This window comes from Balaenoptera physalus (genome assembly GCF_965194825.1).
Source record: "Balaenoptera physalus genome assembly, chromosome: 11".
Taxonomy (NCBI): domain Eukaryota; kingdom Metazoa; phylum Chordata; class Mammalia; order Artiodactyla; family Balaenopteridae; genus Balaenoptera; species Balaenoptera physalus.
In genome coordinates, this window is record NC_138896.1 from 34,005,644 (window position 1) to 34,030,510 (window position 24,867).

Here is a 24,867-nt window from a genome sequence, read left to right on the forward strand (position 1 = left end):
CCAAACGCAACTGTTGACAGCGTGTGTGAGGTGTCTGGGCTAATTCACCTCTGAAGCCTCCCCTTTCCACCCCATCCCCCTAGAGGAGAGCCAGATGGGGGAGGAGAACAAAAATCTCTTCCATTCTTCTTTCCCCAGCTCCCTGACACTCCCTTCGCCCCATCTCTATGGAGGGGGGTGAGTTAAAAGCCCATGAATGTGCAGAGCCCCCCAACCATTTTGAATCTCCTCACAGGATGTGAACAGGGTGGGATTTGGCCCCAGTTGCCAAGGCAACTGCGGTGGGAGTTCCCAGACGCTAGGCAACCCTCCTGTGACCCCCGCTGACCTGTCACCCCCCGCAACCAGAGGACAATAGGAGTGCAGGCTCCGGAGGCCCAGGACGCCTTTCAGCTCAGCCGAGGAGCCAGCAGCCCTGCCCGCCCCCACTGTCTGGCCCAGTCCTCCTGGCCCCAAATCCAGCGAGCATCCAGCTTGGTCCCCAAAACCTCCCCAGGCCCTCCACCTCACCTCCCCAGAGCTGGCACACACTTCTCCCAGCCCTGGCTGCCCCCATCAGGGATATTTGTGGTCTCTGGGGAAAGCCCTACACACTGGGAACATTTTCATACAGGTGAAATTAGATTAGGAGAAAATGCAGGGGCGACCTTCAAAGAAAAAAGCCATCCTAGAGGGGAAATATGCGGCCGGGGGCCACTGAGGAAGGAGACTTTGTCTTGGTGAAGGAAGGGAGGGGGTTGACGGGCAGCTGGCACGCCTGTTCGGTTCAAGGCATTCTTTAACAGCAGCTGGGGATCACCAACTCCAGCGGGCCAGCAGGGTGCCAGGTGCAAAATAAGGTTTGATGCATGTTTGCTGAGTGAATGCACGCTCCAGGGCCCACAGCGCTCTCCTCTCCACGCTTCCTTCTCAGGGGTGAGTCTCCAGGAGACTGGAGACCAGAAGAAAGCCCCAAGGACAGAGTGGAGGCGGTGTGGCTCTGTCACTCACCAAAAAGAGGGCTGGGAGGAGGGAGCGGGAAGCTGGGGCCTTGACTGCTGAAATGGGGCAGCCAGAGGGGGACCCTCTCTCCAGTCAGACAGAGCCTGGTAGCTGAGCCCTGTCCCCCCTACCCCGCCTCTGTTTAAACAAGCTCCCGGCCTGCTGTTGCATGGAAACAGGCGCCTGCTCTTGTTCCAAAGTGACGTGGCTGCCCTCTTCAGCACTGTTTGTTTCAGCCTAAAGTCCTGTCACCAGCCTGACTTCTGACTCGCCCTGTTTATCTCTCTCTCTCTCTCCTTTGTCAACTCATTACTCCCAAAGGCCAAGACTGCATTTCCAGGGCTTGTTTATCCAGAGCAGAGGGGCAGGGACCAACAGACGGACCGAGGACCGACAGACGGACAGAGAATGAGGAGTCACGGAGGCACGAGGAGGAGGGACCAAGGGCACAGCCCGCAGACCCACTCACACCCTCTGCTTCTGGAGTGGCCACTTAGAGCTGGCGGCCATTGCTGCTTTTGTTGGTTTGTTTTAAGAGCGCTTTTAGATTGGGAGTGGAGTGCTCTCATTCACTCACCAGCAGTGGTTAATTTAGCACCTACTAGGCGCCAGGCCTTGCTGCCTCCACTTCCCTCAGGGGACTGTGAGTGTGGTGGGAGCTGAGCCCTGCACTAGGAACCGGGAGACCTGAGATCTAGCCTTTCCTGTGTCACCTGGACAAGTCAGTGCTACCTCTGACTGCCCCCTCATTGTGATATGGGAATAATAACACCCATCTCCCCAGGATGGTGAAAGTAATTAAAGACCCAAAGCACCAAACAGAGGCAAGGTGTTTGTTTGTCCTCGAAGGACTTCCTGGTGGGGGTCAAGGAGGAGGGGGCACTCGCTGGGCCCCAGCTCTCTTTCCTGCATTCGCTCTACCCCACAAACAGTCAGAGACACTTGTTGGGGGGGACGAGAAAGTGTTACCCTCAAGCTCTCCCCAAAGCCTCGCTCATATATTGGAGGGGGAAGGACAGCCCACAGGCTGTTTCCTTTTAATTGAAAATTTTGTAATTTTAATTTTGCAGGGTTCTTTTCATAGTTTGGAGCCAAGAAAACCTTTTTTAAGTCTCAAATATTTTCCTTGGCCCCAGGCACTACGCCCATAGTGAGCCCAAATGGATAAAACAGCCCTCCCTCCGCCCGCCTCCAAATCTCCACCCCAGTTTATTTGTGAAACAGATATAGGATTTTCCAGGACTTTGGGATATTCACCAAAACAAACAGGGATAACTGGAACGTGGAATATAGATGGTAAAACATGGCCTGAGCGCAACGCAGAACAGAGAAACCTGATCGGTACAGACAGTTCTGTCCCTCCCCACCCCACACCTCTCCCCACTTATCCTGATATCTGTGTTCAGTCTTCTCTTTAAATAATTTTTTTAAAGAAACTTTCCAGTTTCAGTATTCCTCCCAGCCCTCCCCCGACATTCAAAATTTTTCACAGCTCTGTCTGCATAGAGGTGCAGGAGGGGAAGCGTTTTCACCCATACAAAATGGGTGGCCTTGGAGATTTCTGGTGGGGTGTGTTCTGTTATTATTTTGATGAAGGGCAGGGTTCTGCCCTTTGACCTTCTGTCCCCCGTAGGTGGTACAGATTCTGTGGGTCTCTTCCCCAGAGAACCTGCTTAGGAGGGCTTGGGAGATACCAGCAAACTCCCAAGGACCATCTCTCTGGAGAAAGGAGACAGGCCCTTACTGCTCAAGTTTCCACTGTTTGCAAGAGGAAGGAATTTTTTAAAGTCCTCAATTCTGTTCACATCCGTACTGACCAGGGATTTTACACCCAAACTGCATCTGATCCTAACAACCCTGTACTTTAGGTGCCAAGAGGTAAGGGAAGCCCAGGACTGGCCAAGGTTGACTGCTGGGAAGGGGCAGGCTGGGACTTAACCTGGGTTTGTTCAGTTCCTGCATCAGTGCTGGCTGACCAGCTCAGTGCAGAGCGCGGGGCCGGGCTTCTGACGGTGCTGCTTCCAGTCTGACCTCTAGCTTCAACAAGTGTGGTGGGAAAGGGCCCCTTAGGGGCTATGGAGTCGGGGGAGGAGCCCCAGGGCAAACCTGGGAGAGAGCATGAGGGTGATGTGGGTACACACATCTGTGTGCACGAGGCAGGGGTGGGGTACGGGTAGGGAGGAACATGCAGGACCCGAATTTTCCACATTCCCAGCAGAGCCCCCAAGGGGCAATGCCACCAGCAGTGATTCGAGGAGCAAAGTCAAATAAGAGAAGGAGCATCCCAAGGCCAGGGCTGGCTGGGCCGGTTCTCCTGAACTTGTCAAGCACGATTCTCCTTTTTTCCCGGGTGGGGCTGGGACCTGGGGCCCCTGCTCTGTCATAACCCAGTTAGGCTTCCCCACCCCTAAGGCCTCTCGATCCTCAGAGAGGCTGGTCTTGGACTCCTGAACTCTGCAGTTTAGGGTGGGAATGATGAAGGGGAAGAGGGCGGGGGACACAGACAGGACTTCCAGTCTGAGCACTAAAAATGGAGGCCTGCCTCTGCCTACTGCTCTTGACCTTTTCCCAGCTGCCTTGACCCTTGGTGCCTGGAATTTTAATCTCACATCTAGCTTGCATCAGGGGCCCAAGCAGAGGTGGAGGTGGGGAACATTTTATAATACAAATAAAATGAAGATACCACTGTGTGCACAGCCCCCCTCCCCCAAAGAGCACACACCTAGAGCAGGGTCTCCCTCCCCCAACCGTGTTTGTTAACTTAGCCAGAGTGCGGGAGGAGAGCCCAGGCGTCCACCCACACAAGACGCACACCCTCAAGCCTGCTGCCCAGGCGTCTGTCTGCCCTTGTGGGCATTTCTGAGGCTGTTCTAAGGTCCATGATCTCAGCGCCCCCAGCCCCACTTCTCTTTCTGGGAGGGCTGCTCTCCCCCTGCCTTAGTGACCACTCGAACGGGAGCGCACAGAGGGGGTCCCTGCAGGCTGGACCTTCTCAAGAACGTTAAAGTGAGGCTGCGTGGCAGGGAGCAGTAGCCCCCAGGTGGCCAGGGTGTAGTGGGAAGAGGCCCGGCGCCCCTCTCCCCTCTCCTGGGTTGCTGGGGAGAGGCGCCAGCTCCTACCTGTTGCTGCTGGAAGTGGAGCAGCTCCGCAGGGCTCATCTCGCCGTTGCTGTCTGCGCCCGCGGCCGCATCCCTGCCTGCGCTGCCTCCAGCGGGGCCCGCAGTCCCGGCCCCGCCGCCGCCGCCGCCGCCGCCGCCGCCATCGGCCTGCCCGGAGAGGCTGCCCACGCCGTTCTGACCAGACGGAGCCGACCTGATTGTCTCCGAGGCGGATTCCACCATCATGTCGCTCTAGCGGGACCTGGAGGGGGAGGAGAGACACGGGGGAGGGGCTGAGGCTGGACAGGCAGGGCGGGTTCCACCCGGGGAAGCAGGCGATGCCCCTCAACACCCCATCCCCAAACAACACAACCCCCACCAAGTCCTGGGGCGGCTTCTCCCTCTCAGCTTCCTGGAGGCTGATCCTGGGACCCCTGTTGCGGTGCAGACCCTCCTATCTAAGGTCACCCTCCGCCCCAGTTAAGGGCAGCTCCAGACTGAAGCGGAGGCCTCCCCGTTGCCCCCCTCCCCCACATTTCCTCGAGGAGGCGCTACCCCCCCAACCCCCCCACACACCCAAACCGGTTCAGGCCTCTCCCTCCAGGCTAGTGTGTAGGGCAGAGCGAGGAGGGGTGGGGGTCCTGCAAGGACTTGAAAGCAGGTGAGCTAGTCCCCGGAACCACCATTTTGGCCGCCCCACCCGCCCCCGCCCACAGGCACCTGTAATGGCCTTTGTGTTTGTTCCCCCCCTAAATGGGGAGTTCCCCAAGGGCAGGGCCTCCTTCCCACCTCCCCACCCCCCCCCCCCACAGCAAAAACCGCTGCCATTTTCCCAGCACCTATTGGGTGCCAGACCCTCCGCTGGGCCTGGAGCTGTGCAGGGAAGGCAGCTGGTGGTCCGACTTTTCTGACCTTCCATTCTAAGGCCCTCAGCCCAGCACCTGGCCCAAAGCAGACACTCAATATTTACTGTCTCTACAGGCAGCAAGATCCCTTCTCACAAGAATTGTGGGAGAGTAGTTTTTTGGGTTTTTTTTTTAATTTATTTATTTTTGGTTGCGTTGGGTCTTCGTTGCTGCACGCGGGCTTTTCTCTGGTTGTGGTGAGCGGGGGCTACTCTTCGTTGCGGTGCGCGGGCTTCTCATTGCTGTGGCTTGTTGCGGAGCACGGGCTCTAGGCGCGCAGGCTTCAGTAGTTGTGGCTCGCGGGCTCTAGAGCACAGGCTCAGTAGTTGTGGTGCATGGGCTTAGTTGCTCCACGGCATGTGGGATCTTCCTGGACCAGGGCTCAAACCCGTGTCCCCTGCATTGGCAGGTGGATTCTTAACCACTGCGCCACCAAGGAAGTCCCGGGAGATAGTTATTATCATCTTGATTTTACAGATGGGAAACTGAGGGTCCAGAGAGTCAGAGGATTTACCCAAGGCAGAGTCAAGGCCTCAATCCTGTATCTTCCCCCATCTCCCCTAATTGCCTCTCAAGGAGTGGCTGAAACGTGCTCAGAAAGAGAGAGGGTATGTCTGGGATGGTTATGGTTAGTGAGGAGGAGGCCTGGGTTTCCTTCTACAACTCACGGAGGCTGTACTATCTCAGGGGCTCGTACACAGACTATGAAGCAGATGGGGGACTTCAGTATGCAGAGGTGTTCTCAAAGTCTGGGGTCTCCAGCTATCCCCAGATTCACAGCCTCTTGAGAGGAACACAAATTTCAGCCAAACAGGACACAGTTGGTATTCCCCACTGATCTTTGACATGAGTCTTAAACTCCTTAAACCTGTTTCTTTGTTTGTATAAGTAATTACTCCAAGCCTCTCAGATCCTGTGAGGAGTAAATAAAATAGCACATACAAACCACCTAGCAGAGTAAGCGCCAAAAATGGTGGGTCTCTTCTTCACCTGCCCTATTTGTAAGGGTGAACACCCTGGGCTCACAGAGGTCAAAGACTTGGCCCAGATCACACAGCGATTGGGCTGGAAGCCAGCCAGCGTTCTTTCCTCCCTTCTTGATTACCTTTCTGCCTTGGCAGACCCCACAACCACACGGTGTCCCTGACCCAATAAATAGGTGCAGGAGGGCCTTAATAGAGAAACTGCTGGAAGGATTATTTCCCAAGTTCCTTCTCCGAGGTGGCAGCTCCCCAATTCTCTTTCACTCCGGAAGAACTCTTTCTCCTCACTCTACTGGGCCACTTGCTGTTTTTGTCCCTGCTGTCAGCAGAGTGGGGAAGACAGTGAGGGTATCTAGGTGTGCACGGGGGTTTGGGGGGACAGAGCACTGTGAAAGGCCCATGGGGAGGCCACTAGTTCACGTGTGTGCCATATCACCCTGCTCTTGTGACTCTAGGTGTCTGTCCCAGTGGACCTGTGTGGCCTCCTGGGTGACCTGTGCTGCTGGAGTGTCCCACGTTTGTGCATTTCTCTTTGTGTTCCCAAGGGCTTGTTCCTCCCCCACCCCCAGCTGCTGCTCCCAATCCTGGGTTCTGAGAGGAGCTGGGCTAGGGGCAAGGGCAAGGTTGGGGGCAACGGTTCAGAAGAGATTGAGCACTTCGTCTCCGGCCTTAATGGCCGTGTCAGCCCCAGGGCCAGTAGCTACCAAATGATGGATGGGGTGGGCACCGTCCTCCACCCGCCAGAGCACAGGGCTCCAGACCCTCCCCACAACCGCCCACCCGGATCCCTCCCAGCAGCCTACAGAGCACCTTCCCTCCCTCAGGCCTGGGCCCCAGATACACAAGGGGGATGGGGAGACAGCAGGGGCCGCTCTGCTCTCCCTCTGCCTGACCCTGGCCCTGCTGGGGGTGGAGAGCAGCTGCCTGCCTGGATTCCAAGTCTAGCTTCCCTAAGATCTGAAAACTCCTGGGCCCCAGGGGACAAAGACCAGAGCCTCAGGGGTGTGTGTGCGCAGGAGAAAGGAGAGAGAATCCAGCAGTTTCTTCTTGGGATAAGGAAGAGTGCCCCCCTTCCAACATTCACACACACACCATAAAGTTGCTCAGACAGCAAGTTTGGAAAAAGGGAGAAAAAAGGAAGGAGGATGCAAACAGAGGTGCCCTTTTCTTTTCTTTTTATTGGGGGGGGGGGTACAGAGCGACACCCAGTGAACAACATAATTGCTGCAGTGTGGCGTGTAATAATAGCTATTCAAGGGCCGATCATTCATATTAAACAGGGTGAAGCAAGCCTCTCATTTGCATGCTTGAGATTATATGCATTTGAAAAGTCATTTCCGCAGGGTGTACGAATGGCATTAATTCCCACATGGCGTGCTGCTCTGCCCCCTCCCGGGGCCTTCACCTCCTTCCAGGCTCGCGCCTGCCTGTCCACCAGTACCCATCCAAACCTGCAGGTGGGTGCTGCCAGGCCTCTCCTCGCCTCTGCCCTGAGACACCTGGCCTCCCGAGGAGGAGCACAGCGGCAGCCTCAAGCCTCCTGCCTGTCTCTCTGCAGGCGTTGCAACAGCAACGGGTTGCTCCCTGCACTGTGGGTGAGCAGGCTCTGGGTGCCTGGCGCCCGGCCAGGTAGGGACGGGGTGGGGTGGAGTGGGGTACTGGAGGCAGGCCTTGATATCCGTGCCCTGCACCCACAACAAGGGTGTGGGCTGGGGGGGAAAGGCAGCGTCCATGGGAGCCTGGACGCTGGCTAGAGAAGGCAGGGGACTGGGTGTCAGGGGGCCTGAGCTCAGTCACCACCAGCTGTGACTTCTTTGCCTTCCTCCTTCTCTGGGCCTCCATTTCCCCATCTCTACATGGAGAGGTGGTCTTGAAGTCTCTTCTGACTTGGAAGCTCCAGGAGGAAAACTCCCTAGTCAGTATGTACACAAGAAGCCACTGTGTTCTAGAGGCTGGTGAGAGCCACCGAGGTTCCACGTGAATCACAGCTGTCCCTTTCCCAAAGGGAAATGTAGGCCTCAGACTTCCCAATGGGGACCGGGGCTGCCTGCTCTGGTACTGAGGGGGACCCTCCAAGAGCCCCCTCCTCCTCCGTTCACTCCCACCCTCCCGCCTCTCTCCACACACTCCTATCCTGCCAGTCCGCGCTCCGCCCCAGGCACCCATTTCCTCAGCAAAGAGCTGCTGACTACCTGCAGAAGTGGCGAGGCGCTCTGGGAATGAGACCATCTGGTTTCAAGGGCCAGCTGTGTGACCTTGGGCAAGTCACTGGGCTCATACCAACAAGCAACGAGAGGAAATTAGAAGGTCTTTCTAAGATTTGCTAAAATGGAGGCCCACCCCAGCCTTCCCTGCACCCTCTCCTACACTGCGCTGGGGGCAGAGGCCGAGTCATTTCCTGTGCTCTAGGATTTTTGTCTGGGGCGCTGGTCCTGTCCTTGGGTAGGTCCTGGTCTTCCATCTCTCAGGGTTCCCTTGGGGAGCCAGGGCACCCCGGAGCCTTTGGCCAGTACCCCGACGCTCCCGCAGACAACGCCGTCGAAAGGAAGAGAGGAAGGGAGGGAGGGAGGGAGGAAGGGAAGAAGGGAGGGAGGGAGGGAGGAAGGAAGGAAGCAAGCAAGCAAGCAAGCAAGCAGGGTCAAAGCCACAGCCGCCTCTTCCGCTCCGGGGGAGTCTGCGGGCCACCGGGGGGGTGGGGTGGGGGGGTCCCACTTCCCGAGGCTCCTGGCCCTTCGAAGAACGCGGGCTCGCACCGAGGGCCGCCTCGGAACGCGCCCGGGTCCGCCTCTGTCCCCTCCCTGGCCGGAAGTGACGAGTTCCACCTACCTTGGGGCCAAAGGGAGGACCCAAGGGCTAGGGTGCTTTGGGGGAGGGGAAACGGGACGGGGAGCCCCACACGCGTAGAAACTTTTTGTGCCTTTTCCGCGGGCCCATATGGTGTACGGAGTATTAATTACCGTAGCTTTTTAATTAACAATCGCTTAATCTGAGCCGTAACATTTGCCACGACACCCTACGCCTCGTTGCGAACCCGCGCCGCCCGCCCTGCCAACTCATCAATTAATTTTTATTGACGTTTTCTTCCCCAAACAGGCACAATACCAGGGTTTTCCAATTAACACCTCCGCGATCTCTAATTAGTGCAATTAACAGACTGATGGATGCCCGGAGTTTACCCGCGAGGGAGAGAGGGAGGGAAGGAGGGAAGGGGCGGGGCAGTCCCCAGCGCACTCTCTCTCCCGGCGCGCGTCCCGCAGGGCGCACACGTGCATGCGCTCAGCCTTAGAGAGAGAGGGCACCCCCAGCTCTTAGGGGAGCACGGCGGGTGGGGGCGTGACCACAGGTAACCTGTACCCAGAGCAATGGTGGCGATTTGAGTTGAAATAGCAGACACAGTTTCCAGCCCTTTCGGAAACCTAGAACCTAGCTGGAGAGACAGCTGAAAGCCTGAGACTAGAAGTTGGGAAACTGGCTTCTAGCCCCAGCTTTATCACCAACTTGCTGTGTGACTTGGGCCAAGTTAGTTCTCCCCTTTTCTTCTCTGTATGATGGGGGAAACTAGACTAGATGTAGCTACCTATTTATAATGCATACCCCTATCAACTTGCAAGAAAGACTGGGAAGCAGACTGCAATACACGACAGATACAGTTACTTAAAATATAGTATCATGGGGTAGTAGGAAGGGAGAATAAATAGGCCAAGATCTTAAGCCAGAGGATCTCACACTTGAGTGCATCAGAATCACCTTGGAGGGCTTGTTAAAATACAGATTCCTGGGCCCCAGGCCTGGAGCTTCCGATTTTAGGTCTGGAATGAGCCTGAGAATTCATTTCTAAAAAGTTCCCAGGTGATGCTGATGCTGTCTGTCTGTCCAATACAACAGGGCTTCAACGATGAGCACTGGCTTTCAGTTATGAGCTTCCTGGTGGCCAAAACGAGATGATCTACCTCCAAGACCATTCATTCATTCAACATGGATTTAGTGCCCGATTAAGCCAAGCACTGAAGACCTATCTGCAGGAAACTGAAATTTGGCCCTGGCCCCCTACAGGCTTACAAAACACAAACAAGCCAGTACAGGTGTCCTGGCTGCTTTGAGGGCAACTGGTAATAATGGAGGTCCTATTCTCCCTCCCTTTTTTTCTGGGTAAACCTGGCATTTGCCTTTTCCAAAGTTTAGCCACTAGTGGAGTTATGGTCATGAACAAAGTCATTCTTCTCTCTCCTCTGACGCTGGCCAGGAGAATATTTCACCGGCAATGACCCTTCATCCATTCATTGGTTCAACAAATATTTAAGCACTTACCCATGTGCCAGGCTGTGTGTGTGCAGAACTGAACAGAACAGGGCATAGGCCCTGCTCTCCTGGAGCTAATGTTCCCAGGAGGTGAGGCAGATGATAAATAAGGACACAAATAGATACGCTCAAATAAAATAAATTCTATCAAATATGAGTGCAGGGAATAAACAGGGGGATCTAATTTACACGGGGGCAGGGGGCAGGGAAGGCTTCCTTTTAAAATGGCATCTATACTTAGAAAAGAATGAGCAGGTATGGGTCAGGTAAAGTGTACACTGAATGCAGGGGAACAGTATATGCAAAGGCCCTTATTTTACAAGAGAAGTCACTGGTTTCAGACTTTCTTCCGAGCAAAAAGTCTTTGAAATGGACACATTTATAGATTATATAAAAAGACACATAAGTGGGTACCACAGAGAACAGAGCATGAAGATGCCGTCTATTTCCTTCTTTCTCTTTCTTTTCCTTTCTAGCTGTCCTGCTATCAGCTCTTATTTGTGTCAAGGGACATAAAGCAGAGGGCTTTTCAGAGCAATGAGCACTGGCATTTCAAGTAACTTGGTATACTGCCCAATCTGTCATCCCAAGACCCAGGGATCCCCTTCCCCATTCAGCTCAGGCCCCAAAGGCCCACTAGCTTCAGGCCACCAGGTGAGGGAGGGCTCAGGCAGGAGCCACTTTTGGCCTCAGCCTTTCTTATCAGCCCCTCATTTGGCATCCCACCTGCTGACCCTGCTCTGATCTCTTATTACCTCTGTAATTAGAACATGAGCAGTGAGGTCACCATTCTGAGCCTTGGTTTCCTTGTTTACCATACGAAGCTAATACCAATAACCCTTCCTTTCAGGGTTGCTGTGGTACCAAATAAAATACACTGCCAGAGAAGGTTTTCAGAGAAGGGAATTTACTACAGTTATGGGGACGCAGCAAGTCCAGATCCCATCCCCTCATCCTAGCCTTATGGTTTGGCACTTGAGGAAAGTGAGACAGAATCCAAGGGTTAGAATGTCTCTGTAGCTCCAAAATGTGTCCCCACAGCAGAGCAGGGTGATGTGAGTCACATGACTACTTGGTTCTCTGATCAGCCCGGCAGTGTCTCTCCTCAAGCAGATGGGGCTGTCAGAGTTCCAGAAAAAGCTCAAACCCTCTCCAGGCCCACGCCCTCCCTGTACTTCGGGACTCTCCCTCGTGTGGGTCAGAGGCTGGCACCCTCGGTTTTCTCCCTAAGACTCCCACTTCAGCCTGAGAGTCTCCACAAATGACACACTAGGAGCTATCTGGTCCAACTCTAGGGACCATTCAAGGCCTCTTCTTAGCACAAAACTTCCAAGCCCAAGGAGCTAGTGCACGTGGCAGGGTGAGGACACACCTCTAAAAGGCTGCAGCATCCTCTGATTTAGAAGGGGAGCCACCATCCTGGGCTGTCTGTTCCAGGTTCTCCCCCAAGTTTATTTATTTATTTTTAAAATTTATTTATTTATTTATTTATTTACTTTTGGCTGCGTTGGGTCTTCATTGCAGTGTGCGGGCTTCTCATGGCAGTGGCTTCTCTTGCTGCGGAGCAAGGGCTCTAGGTGCGTGGGCTTCAGTAGTTGTGGCTTGCGGGCTCTAGAGCACAGGCTCAGTAGTTGTGGCACACAGGCTTAGTTGCTCTGCAGCATGTGGGATCTTCCTGGACCAGGGATCGAACCCATGTCCCCTGTATTGGCAGGCAGATTCTTAGCCACTGTGCCACCAGGGAAGTCCTCTCCCCCAAATTTAAATAACTTTATTTTCTAATCATAAAAATAAGACATCCTGGTAGAAAAGTATGAAGAAAAAGTAAGTAGACTTCTAAGTACCTATAAGTCTACCAGCCAGAGATCCTTTTGGGATCCACCCCTTCCAGTCTCATCCATTTTCGCTCTCTTTGGGCATATAAACATTTAAAACGTGAGCTTGGGTTCATAATCTGTACATGGTTTGAATTTTTCTGTTTTCCCACTCACCACTTATGGTCATAACCATTTCCACATGACATCAAATATTTTAATTAACAGTTTTTAGTGGTAACAGAGTTGTTTGAATGGGCTGTGTGTTTCAGAATTTATTTAGCAGATCCCCTAAAGCTGGACATCCAGACTGCTGCCTATTTTTTCACTATGACACTGTAATAAACACCCTCATGCGAACAGAATATTCTCCATTTCTATTTGCTTAGGATACATGTTTAGGTGGAATTGCATATTTTTAAGGCTCTTGATACATTTATTCCTTAATTGATGTCCATAAAATGTGTGCTGACTTTGCCCTACCTTCAGCAATGCACCCCTGTCCCAGAGGACTCACAAGCTCTTTTTTTTAAAGCTATCTTCCTCCATTCTCCTCAGCTCCTTCTCCAGAGGATTCTCAGATTCTGCTTATGGTATTGAGAACCCAACACTACCGGCCCTGTCAAATCTGGGCACATAGCTGGGTGATGGGCCTCTGCCTGCAACTGACACTGGGCACGGTGGGTACTGGCATTTGGACACACAGAGGGGGATAAAACACAGCCCTTGCTTTTGGGGGGTGGGTTATAGTTTGGTGGAGAAAGAAAGACATACAGGCAAACACAAGCATTTAAAAATACCCATACTGGGACTTCCCTGGCGGTTCAGTGGTTAAGACTCCGAGCTTCCACTGCAGGGGGCGTGGGCTCAATCCCCTGTCAGGGAACTAAGATCCCACATGCCATGCAGTGCAGCCAAAAATTAAAAAAAGAAACAAAAAAACATACCTAGGTTCTACCCCAGATCAATTTAATTGGATTATCTGGGATCCAGGCACGGATAATTTAAAAAGCTCTTCCAAGTATTCTAAACTTCAAGTACAGCCAGGGTTGAGAACCTCTGCCCTACACAACACACACAACTTTACAAATGTTAAGTAGATACTGGGGGGTGGGGTGGTTGCTGGCTATGGGTGCCTAGAGGGAGTGGGGGTGCTCCGGAAAGGCTTCCTGTAGGAGGTGACTTCTGAGCTGAGTCTTACGGAAGTGAAGCCTGGGCACACAATTTGTGAATATATTTTAATAACAACCATTCCACTCAGAGTCCTTGAAAGTTCTTTCCCATACCCTGTCACACACAACCTGCACTCACTCTGACAGATGAAGGAACCACACTTCAAAGATGTTTAGTGATGTGTCAAGGTCACTTGGCTGCTAGGAGGTTGAGCCAAACTGAAACCCTATAGCTCTTCTGACTCCCAAACCAGTGCTCTTCCCCAGAATTCCACCTCAGACGTGGCAAGGCCCAGAGGGCGGTCACTCTGGAATTTCCCTGGAATCTGAACCTTTCCCCACCACCATCACCACACCCCAGCGCACTTTCACTGGCTCTGGCCCCAAAATGCTCCCAGCAGGCCCTAGCAAGGTGGCCTCCCTCAACACGCCTTCCAAGTACCATGACCAAAAGGAAGAATTAACAAAAAGGAAAAAAAAAAAGAGAAAAGAGAACCAAAGATCCCACTCCATCTCATTAAGAAAGTAAACATAAGAGCCATCTAAGTGTCTAATTAAGCTTCTAATTAGTCCCTGCTTGTTACTAATGCAAATTAGATTACTCCGCTTAACTACAGCATGTCCACAACACCCTTGTTAATTGCGGCCTTTTGAAATTAAATTACTCCCTAATTAGCATATCAAAGCCATTGATTCGGAGCTGGGAAAGATGAGGGCAAAAGGAGCCGAATGCCAAGTTTGGTTAATCAGAGATGGCTAATTAAATAGTGCCGTCTTTCGTGGGGGGCCTGCTGGTTAAGGGGTGGGGTACTCACCCAGGGCCCAAGTGGCCATCTGGAGCCTGGTTCTGGTAGTGCCCTTGGCACCAGGGGGCTCCAGCTGGCCTGGGACAGACCAGTAGTCTGGCCTTCTCTGGGGCCCTGGCTGCTCTGCCCAGCCGGCCTCTGACATGCCCTGGCCCCTCCCTTTGTCTCCCCTGATGATATCTAGGGGTGGCATTCACAGGGATCTTGGGTACCAACTCAGGGGCATCCAAAAAAACACACCCATATTCGAATGTGCAAGATTCAGCATCCTTCCACATCTCTCTCCCTGTTCCAAGATGAATTCTGGAAAGGTGACTGCTGCCCAGTGCTTCTCTAATCCCCACCTGTGGCTCCATTCTCGGAAGAAATTCTCCCCATCTCCAACAAAAAGTACATAAATTTCGGGGGGGGGCAGGTAAGAGGGTGATGACTTTCATAAAGGGACTCACCTGGGCAGGGATGGGCTGATTTCAGCTTGGAACAGATCCCCCAAGACACAAGACCTGTAATTCCCTCCGTGGTAGAAGGAAGGGGAAAAAAAATCACCCACCACCATCAGTTCTTAAGCAGCTGTGCAAGAATTAGATTTGGGTCAGGGTGTCCTTAAAGGTCTTCTCTGAGCTCTTGTACAGACCCTGCAAAGCCTCTCAGACACCTGCCCCTCCCAGCTCTTGCTAGAATACTGAGGATGGGCAAAATCTCCATGAAAAAGTTGCTAACTGAAATGCCCTCAGGGGCTAGGCCGGTCCCCAAGGGGGCCAAGTGGGAAGTGGAGGGTACTCAATCCCGGTCTATCTTTACCCCACAGAAATGCAGGCTCCCTGTCTGATAGGGTTTTGGGTTTTTCAAAAGCAGCCAAGTGGGGATATTTATGTGAAATTTACCACTGTAATAAACTTTGTGTGAGCCAACAAAACACATAAGGGGTGAAGTTAGTCCATTTGTGACCTCAGCCCTTATGGCCAGCATTCTAGACAGGCAGGTTCCAGTCAGCTGTGTGACCCTGGACAAGTTACATCACCTCTCTGGGCCTGGGGACCTCACCTGTCAAACAAGAACAAGGAGGTATGTGAAATGGCAAAGCACAGTTCCTCATTCAGGGTCTGATGACCACCTAGTTCTACTCTGTACCTGCCATAATCCCTTCTCAGACTTCGGATGTCTTCTAGAACCTTCTTCCTCCATCTTCCACGCAGAAGGCAGAGTCTGGGCTTCCAGGTGTCCTTGGAAATGCTGAGGGCTTGTTTCTACAAATGCCTGACTTGGCAGCTGGGCAGCTAGGAGGTACACACCTATGCTCTCTGCCCTACATTTAACAGATTAGCCCTGGTGGGTGCAACAGATCTTAAATGCCTCTTCTAAAAAAGACAGAACTTTCACAAGAACAAAATCTTGATGACTGACAGGTCCCTAGCCTGGTCCTTCAGTGTCCCCCTCCCCCAACTAGGGTGTGTATATGTGTCTGTGTATGTGACTCTGTCCACAGCTCTCCTTCCCCCAGTTCTCCTCTCCAAGTTTCTCACCAGCAGCCCCCACAGCACAAAGAGTTGGGGTCATGGCCAAATTCCCAAAGGGTTTGGTTTTGCTGATTTACGGAGGGATCAACCAGGGCCCAGGGGAGAGGAAGCCCCTGCCCCCCCCCCACCCCCCAGCGCCCAGCTCAAAAGGGTGAATCTCAGGCAGTTCCCAGTCCATGGGTATCCATCCAAACCAAATTGGTCTAAAGGGCCCATAGCAGTGGTTTTATTTTAGAAAATAAGTGAAATTTAAAGCAAAGCAGAAAAAGATAAATGGGGAAGGGGTGAGGCTGTCCTGGTGTGAGGGGGAGGGCGGAACGGTGGCACAAGCGGGCCAAGCTGCAGCCCGCCTCGCTGAGCTCTCTCTCCCAACGAGATTCAATTAATTGATAACAAGAGGCATCAAATTAATTTCTGGAGGATGTGAGATTCTGATGAAGGGAAATCTCATAGATGGGGATCGAGTGGGAGGCGGCGGGCAGCGCCCCCTCTAATCAGGCTCCGCTGCCTAATTGGGGAGGAGACTTGCCTGGGCCGCAGGGTCGTCTGCCCCACGCTCCACAGCGCCCCTTTCCGGCAGGACATGCGGAGGCAGTGAGCTGGTCTCCTCTCACCCAACACCCAACTCCCTCCTCCCCACCACCAGCCCACAGCTGCGGGAAGGGCGGGGGCAGGCAGAGGCCAGTGTGCGTGCTCCCTCACCAACTGCACAGTTATGAAAACCAGGGCCCAGAGAGAAGACCGTCATGCCTAAGGTCTCAGAGGGAATGAGGAAGCTGGTAGCAGTGCGCTTACTGGTGCCCCTCAAGGGCGAGTCCCAGACCCACGCGACCCAGACGGGCGAAGTCATCCCCAAGCTCAAGGAGGTCAGCACACAGCGTGGGAGACCCTCCCTGTAGCTAAAAGATAGAGGCCACCCGCCCCCTTTTCCAGAGTTCCCTGGACCCCCAAACCCCCAGCATCTTAGGGCCGAAGACACCCGGCGCTCACGGAGGCTCAGGGTAACACTGGCCGAGCTAGCAACCCAGAGCGGGTGCCCTCAGCTGCGGGGCGAGGACTGGGAGCCCTGGCTCTCCTGAGAACCCCGGAGGCTTCCTAAAGGAAGGATTCTCCCAAGTGGACCAACCATGCACCCTCAACATCCGACCTTCGCAAGTGCCTCTGTGCCTCCGGCTCCAACCCAGAGATGTGGAAGCCTCCAGAGGCACTGCGCCCAAGCACTTACAGTAGCCGCCGCTCCCTCGGTCTCCTGCAAATCCTGAGTTCCCATCCCTCCCCCAAATTCTCCTCAGCTGCGCCCGCCCTTTTCTTTCAGGGTGTGATACACATCTGCCCAAAGAACCCCCTGAAGGAGTGCAAGAAGGAAGTATATGCTACCCTCTTTTGGACCAACTTCTTTCAGCCTGGGTCTCCTGGAAGCCTGAGCTCCAGAGCTGGGGAAACGAATCCCAGGGAGCCCGCCCTCCAGCACGCCCGGCTGACGAAACAAGAACAGAAGCCCCTTCACCAGCCCACGGGCCAGTTTCCCTTCACACAGCTCAGCCCTCCTGAAGGCTCTCAGGGCCAGCACCTGCATCCTGTGCCGGCTGCGGAGTGTGAGGACCGGAGCCTGCCTCCAGCCACCAGAACATATGGGAAAGATCCTCACTGGGGCACTTGCTCCATTTCTGATTTTCCAAGTTGTAAGCGAGCCACCTCTTATTAAACCTCTTCACCTAGACTCCTGCGGGCCATTGCGCACAGCGATGGCTCCACAATGTTTGTGGAATGGAGAGGAGGAGTCCCGGTCTCCATGCCCGGATCTACCCTGCCCTCCTGTCGCCACCATTTGTCCCTCCTTCGTTGCCGGTGGGAATTCTGGGTAATTTCCACCCGCTGACCCTGCCTACCTTGAACAAATGCAGAGGGTCACTAGTCTACACACCTCACTTTGTTACTGTCTGAGAAAAAACCATCTCACCTCCCCTCCCTCCCATTTGCACCGTAGCCCAGGTCAGGTGCCATCAGAAACTCCAAGTAGGAGAGAGGACTTTCCCCATGCCCTGCACCACCAATGACTCCACACACCCTCAGGTCCCAGCTTGGGAGGCTTCAGCTGGGCAGAGGATGGGGCCTGGGGAGGCGGGCAGAGCTGCTGGGATTTGGGGAACAGGCTGCATGGCTATGACCAGGGCTGGGGAGAAGAAAGGCACCGGGCTGCACTGGAGCAAGGGACAGCCAGGTAAAGATCCCGGGAGGAGTCATCCTGGGACAAGTAACAAAGGAAGGGAAGGGCATCAGCCTGGCCCCGGCTTGAATGGCTCACTCCTTTGAGGGACCAGATGCTTTGACTCTATGGCTCAGTGCCCTATGGCCTTGTCCAAATGGGCACCTTTTGTGCTAGGAGCTCTTGATTTCTAGTTCAGGCAGGCATGCCCCGAGTCCAGGCTCTGCACAGGGCCCACGAACGCCATCTCACAAGACCACTGCATCTGCAAGCCTCAGGGTTTGGAGTAGAGGGTTCCTGCTGTAATCCCAGCAGGGCAGAACTGGCTGTGGGTGAAGGTGTGCATTTCCATGGAGAATCCAGGAAGGCAATGTTGAAAGAGGCAGAAACTTCACACTCAAGGGAAGTTTCTTTTTGCTTCTTTAAGATGATCCATCCAGCAGTAGGTCCCAGATTGATCTGAGACTGCCTGCCAAACTTGTCTTCCATAACGCTGCATGAGCCAGGGTTCCAAACCATAGAAAGTCTCCCTTTTTGGAGAAAGGTGGTGCCAGCCATTTTCCCTCCTCTGTGTTCTAGGGAATTATCCCTCCCATTTCTGTTTCCATGAGCACCTTAGGATGTCGGGGGGAGGGGGGATGACTGGACCTTCCAGGGTCATGTGCAGGTGGGAAATGCCAAGTTCTGAGCCCAGACCTTCCCTTAAAGGGAAGACAGGAGCAGGAAACCCAGCCTTCTCGTTGGAGAGCTGAGGGGGACGCAGGCCTGAGCTTTTGAAGGAGGGATGGGGAGTGGCAGGCCCTCCCATCCCTCCCTTTCTCCCTTCCCCACAGCAGAGGCTCAAGCCCTACCAGTTACACTGGGAGTCCTAGGAGCCCCACATGTTAGTCCCAGCCCTACCACTAACTAACTGTGTGACCTCAGACAAGTTGCTTCTTCTCTCTGGGCTTCATTTTCCCAACCCCTAAAATGGAGATTAATTTCCCGTATTCAGGGGCTTCCCTGGTGGCGCAGGGGTTGGGAGTCTGCCTGCCAATGCAGGGGACACGGGTTTGAGCCCTGGTCTGGGAAGATCCCACATGCCGCGGAGCAACTAAACCTGTGAGCCACAACTACTGAGCCTGCGCGTCTGGAGCCTGTGCTCCGCAACAGGAGAGGCCGCGACACTGACAGGCCCGCGCACCGCAATGAAGAGTGGCCCCAGCTCGCCGCAACTGGAGAAAGCCCTCGCACAGAAACGAAGACCCAACACAGCCAAAAATAAATATAAATAAATAAATAAATTTATTTAAAAAAAAAATTTCCAGTATTCAGTCCAGCATGTGGCCTGGCAGTGCTGGGAATCTAATAATAAAAGCTACCCCTTGGTCAGTACTACCCTGTGCCAGGCACTATGCTAGGTACTTTACATCTGTTCTTTCATCCTACTCCCAAACAGGCTCTAAACGGCTATCATTGACCTACTTTACACATAAGAAAACTGAGGTTCGAAGAGCTTAACTAAGTTCTCCAGAGACCCATCACCACTGGCAAGTTCCAAAGGCTTCTCCCCTGTGACCCATGTTCTGCCCTGGAGAGGCCTGAGTTCCTTGCCCTGGGTTCCAGAGTTCTGGAACCAAGTCATAGGAAGTCATTTCAGCCATCGGAGCCCCAGAATCCTGTCAAAAACAGTGCCTGCCCTGCCTTGGTCTGGGAAGCTGGGAGATTTTGAAAGGAAACTGTGCGGAGCTCCTTGGATGGAAGAAATTATTACTTTGCACAGTTTGGGTTATCAGAAAAGTAAAGACATTGTGCCTGCTTGGGATGGGCATGGAGGGGTTTGCATTTCAGCTGGAGAGACAGGAAAGCCACCAAGGCAGTGGGGCAGCAAAGGATTAGGATGTAGGGAAGGAGGGTGCAGCTACTCCAGGTGTGGCAGATCAGGGAAGCCTTCTTGGGGAGATGGCCCTTCCCCCCTTGCACCTCATACCTTTCCTCTGAAACAGACACCCTGCTCCCACCCTCCTCTCTCTAATGTGATATCTTATCTGCCTCTCCTACCCTGACAATGTGCAGACCCCAGCCTTCACTGCTTGGGCACACCAGTGCCCAGCCTGGGACCTGCCCAGACAGAGTAGGGGCTCAGCAAACCTTTGGGGAATTAATGGATTAAAGGATCCCCCCTCCTTTCCTGCCCCTAAGGAAGAGGTGTGTTTGGAGTAGGGGCCCAGCAGGATATGCACATTCCTGGCAAGAAGGGATCTACCTGCCAGCAGCCAGAAAGGAAGTTTCTGGCTAAAGGCACAGGAAAGGAGGTGGGGTAGGGATGTCTAGGTGTGAGAATGGTACCTACACAGAAAGGGACAGGGACAGGTCCTTTTTCAAGGTAGGCCCAACCTGCCCTCCCCCACCCCCCAGCACTGGTGTCAGGCCTTTCTCCCCACAGGGCTCACGGGTTCAACTCCATAACTCCTGCAAAACCTGCTCAGGACTGGGAGAAGGACAGAAAACCCCACCCAGGGGCCCAGCACTTAGTGCCAGGAGAGAAGGTTCCCATGGTCCCCCCCAGTTTAGTGCCAAGACTGGGACGGGGCTAAGGTAGTGGGGGGGGGGGATCCAGGAGAGATTCACATCTTACAGGGGTCCTGAGTTGGCGGGGAGCACTCTCTAGAGCCACCTCCTCCCCCTGCCACGTTGCCCCACTGATGAGAGGGGGAGTGACGCCAAATGGGGAGCCCCACGAGACACAGCCCTGCTTTTGAGAGGCTCAGATCTAAGGGTGCCAGAGCGAGCAAGCTGTCCAGGTGCCCACAGCACAGTCCCAGGACCCTCTCTCCCTCCTGCCAGGTGACAAAGAGCCCCAGAACCCAGGCAAGACAAAATTAAAACAAAAATAAAAACAAAATAAGCCTGCAGATTTCCCATCCCCTGCAGCGGTTTCCTGCCAGGTTGGGCAGGGGTTGTCTGGGGCAGGGGCTGTCTGAGGTGGGTGGCTCTCCTTAGGGCAGCTGGGGCCTGGCCAATTTGTTGGGCCTTCGGCCCCTGCAACCACCCACTAGCTCACCAGGAGGGTCATCGGCTTGAAATGCCCAGCGCCAGCAGCGCTCAGTCCCAGAAGTGAGCTTCTGGGTTCAAATTCTTGGTGTCGAGGTCTCCATTACCCACTGTGTTCCACAATGGGACTGGTCAGACCCTCCCGTGGCTACAGGCGGTACAGATGATCCCACAGCTCCTTCCTTCTGGGTGGGAGAAGGCGGCACCCAGGTGAGCCTCCAGCTCTGACCTTAGTTGCCTCTCAAACTGCGCTCCCAAGGTCCTCAATCCCAGACCCAACACAGTTCGCCCTGGGACAATCCAGGCGTGTGCTTTAACACGGGATGAAGATGCTGAAGTTCAAGTGAAAACCCGCATTGGCCAAAATGCTCCCGGGCTTTCTCAGCAACCACGGGGATGACAGCTTCAGACTTGGGTTTGCTCTTCCGGGCACCCCACCTCCAACCCCTGCTCCAGGCTCCGAGGTCAATCAGCAGGGAGACCCGGCGCTGGGGTGCGAGACACGCGGTGATCTCCCGACACCTTAAACCCCAGGCACGGAGTGAGCGAGGAAATCAGTCAGGCGGGGAATGGCAAGAGAGGCCGGCGGTGCAAAGGGACGAGCCGGGTGTTCTAAGGGCTCAGGGTCTCCGCGTTCCCGTATCCTCTTCCCCTAACCTAGACAGTCCGGGTGAGACGCCGATGTGTTCACGAGGTCGCCCCAGTTGGAAAGAAGGAATCCGCAGCCGTCAGGGCCTCTGACTCAGAATCCGCCTCCCGCGAAATCGCATGGTCCTTTGCCGGGGAGGCCGGGACCCCAGGTCGCTCAGGGCTCCCCGCATTCTAGCGCCTCGAGCTGTAGCCGGGCTCAGCTCAAGTTAGTTAGTTTGGCGTTGATGGGGAGCGCAAGACTCGAGCGCTGCCGAGGTGACCGCCTCTCAAAGAGAGATGTCTGCCAGGGGGCTGTCCAGGGGAGAGGTCACAGTCCTGGATCTGAGGGGGGTCTTGCTTGGTTATCCCGGGGCACTCTTCCCTGGCGGCCTCCGAACGCTGCTGCCGCCCTCTCTCCCCACTACACGGTGAGGCGGGGCTCTCCCCAAATGGGGTGAATGAAGATATCGGCCGGGTCAACCCCCCACCCTCCAGCACCGGCGCACAAAATCACAAGAGGCCGTTTCCAGACGCTCTCAAGTCCCCAAGAAGTTTTCCGCTCTATCTCCCAGCCGACCCAGGTATGGCGGAAAGGCGTTGACTGGCCCCGGAACCTCCGAGGTGCGACCCCAGCAAACCAAGTCCCCTCCTCACCTAAGGCGACGCGTTGGATAGGACCCCGGTACCCCCCCGCCATCTATCTGCCTCCGGCGCGTCTTGGGGAGTCCTGGACAGACTGGGGTTGGGGGAGCCCACTTCACCACTTCCCTCCCCGGCTCAGGAAAGTCCGGGCTGGGAAGTACTCTTTGTCTGACTCGGGGCGGGGGGGTGGTCGCGCCCCCAGACACCCCATTCCCCGCGGCCAGGCCGGGAGGAGGCCGGTCCTAGATTCTTGGGGGGAGGGCGGGCCTTAGTAGCCTTTCCAGCCCCCCCAACCCCTGCCGACCTCCTCTGTCCGCCCCCCCGGCACCGCGCCGTAGCCCCCACCTGTTCCCCAGGCAGCTCCGGGCCGCGGGGGCCTGAGCCGGGGCGGGGTGGGTGTCGCGGCTGCGCTGGGTCAGGGCGCCGCAGCCGGCCCCGGCTGGAACAAAGTGCGCCGGCCTGGGCCCGGCTCCTCCCGGCGCGTCTCCGGCGGGCAGTTTGCAAACACAAAGTGAGCCAGTGAGCGGGCGAGAGAGTGCGCGAGCGAGGGAGTTGGTCTGGTCGCCGGCCCAGCCCCCACCCGCGTCGCCGAGCTCGGCCAGCCACCTACCTGTCCGGCCCGGCCGCTCCGTGCGGGCTCCGGCCCGTCAGCCCGCGCGGGGCATGGGGCTCGCTCCGGTCGCCGCCCGGGCCCGCCGCCGCCCGCTGGGACTGCCCCTCCGCGCCGCTCGGCGCCGCGCAGCTCCCAGGCGTCCTCCCTCCGCGCCGCGCCGGCCGGCCGCCGCGCGCCCTACCCTCGCCGGGGCATCACACTTTGGGGGCAGCTCGGCTTGCTCCGGCTGTGCTCCTCCTTCCCGATCCTCCCGCGACGCTTGTTCGCTCGCTCGGGCGCCGGGGCTCCGGGACCCCGGCGTCCCCGCCCCCGGCCCAGCCCTGGTTCCGGCCCGGGCTCCTCCCCGCCGCGCCGCCGCCGCCTGCGCCGCGCCCTCCTCGCGGGCTGGGGGCTACGTCCCGGCCGCCGGCCGCACAGTCCGGTCCGCAGGGGCGGCCGGCTCCGGACTCCGAGGGGCTGCGACTGAGCCCGGGCAGCGAGTGGCTGCGAGCGGGCGGCGCGCGGGCGGGGCGGGAGGGGGCGGGGAGGAGGGGGAAGGAGGGAGCGCGCGGAGAGCGAAGGAGGAGGGAGCGAGCGAGCGAGCAGGGGAGGGAGGGAGACCAACTTCTAGCGCTACCATAATTCACCTAAAGCAGGTGCAGCAACTTTCACCCTGCCCGGCAGCCAAGTCGTGAGCGAGAGGAGACCACGTGGGCCAAACTTTAGGGGAAGAAAAAGTGGGGATGTGGGGAGAAGACGTAGGGCTGCGATCCTGTAAAAAGGGGGGGAGGTGGAGAGACCCCAGGGATTCACCCTGGCCTTGCGAATCCCTTGGCGCGCTTTGCAAACCCCAGCTTTTCCCTGGAGTCTGGAGGTACGGCCAAGCCCTGCTCCCACACGGTTCATTGGTTCCCGGCGGGCTGCGCCCTATGCAGGGAGTGGCCGGGGGGCCCAGAGCCTGGAGCCGGTGTCCTTCCTCCTCTCCCTTCTGCGCCCCACTGCGTGGGGCTGGGGGTGGGCTTTTGAACCGGGGGGTGGGGGAGGTGGGAAGGCTCCTTCTGGGCTTTGTGAACGGTCACCCCGGGCGCGCACCGCCTCCCTCTCCGGAAGGGGAATTTCCCATAAAGTGCTCTGCGAACCGGTGAAGAAAGGGCCCAAAGCCGGATCCACGCGGGCAGAGCGGAGTGCAAAGTAGAAGCAATTATCCGGACAAATTAGATTGTAAACAAAGCTCAACGTCTTTGCCTGAGGGCGGGGGAGGGTGCGGGGAGGAATCGGAGGGATTGTGGCGGTAGCCAAGGTGTGTATTTGGGTTGGGAGGGGGAAGTCTGGATGAGGAAAGGCCCCAGATCCAAGGGGGAGGGCTGTGCTGGTAGCAGGCGCTTCACTCAGAGACCCGTGGAAACCTGAATAAATCCTCCCCCCGCCTTCCACCCCCAGAACATCTCAGGTCTGGCTCTGTGTGTTGCAGTGGGGAGAGGTGAGGGACACCTCAGGGGTTGTCAAGGAGTGACTTGACCATGACCAAGGGAGGACCCTGCTGTGGGAGGAGGGCAGGAAGGCCGTGGCTCTAGAAGGCTCTCCTGCCCCAAATCGCCCGAGGCAGGTGGAGACGGGCAGACACAGGATGTTCCTGTGGAATGTGAGCTGGGGGTGCTTCAGGGATTGGAGCTTAGGGTATGCCAGGGCTGTGGCCTGGGGAGAGAGGATTTCTTGGAAGAGAAGCCTTTCCAATGGGGCTTGGAAGAAGAAGAGAGGAGGCTCTCCCTCGGTTTCTCCGTCCCTTATTCCATCCCTTTTCTGTGGGTGCAAATAGCCAGAAGGAGCTGTAATGTCAGTGCTATCTGTCCAGGTCTAGATCCTATGTATTGCCCTACACAGGGCAGGTGTGACAGGCATATTCAGCTGCTGCTGGAGCATTTCAAATAGCTAGGTGTGAAATTGTTGGGAGGAGGACCCTAAGCACCATTTATGTGGATGCCACAGGGTCCTTTCCAGTGTAGCAAGAGCAGAAGCAATAAGAATAAAATAACCACAGCTAACCTTTGAGTCGTACCACATGCCAGGCATAGGACTCATTTCATCTTCACAATAACCCTATAAGTAGATAGTACTATTACCTCCATTTTACAAAAAGGTTAAGTCCAGGCTTACCCGGCTGGTAAGTGATGAAGCAGGATTTCAACCAG

General features: G+C 55.5%; 1 protein-coding gene across 3 annotated transcripts in view; it reads right to left on the reverse strand.

The window, feature by feature from the left end:
• FOXP4 (forkhead box P4) overlaps window positions 1–23,212 on the reverse strand; it is a 60,054-nt gene extending 36,842 nt beyond the window's left edge. Inside the window, exons 1-2 of one of the 3 annotated variants that reach the window (XR_014251243.1) lie at window positions 22,697–23,212; window positions 4,101–4,341 (exon numbers count right to left, since the gene is read on the reverse strand). Coding sequence is in view for 2 of the 3 variants with exons in the window: in XM_082414913.1 (XP_082271039.1) it covers window positions 4,101–4,325 (225 nt within the window). In the remaining variant the exon portion in view is untranslated. The remainder of the gene's footprint in view (window positions 1–4,100; window positions 4,342–22,696) is intronic. The other 2 variants (XM_082414913.1, XM_082414914.1) reach the window with 2 other exon arrangements.
• Window positions 23,213–24,867: the final 1,655 nt, after the last annotated feature.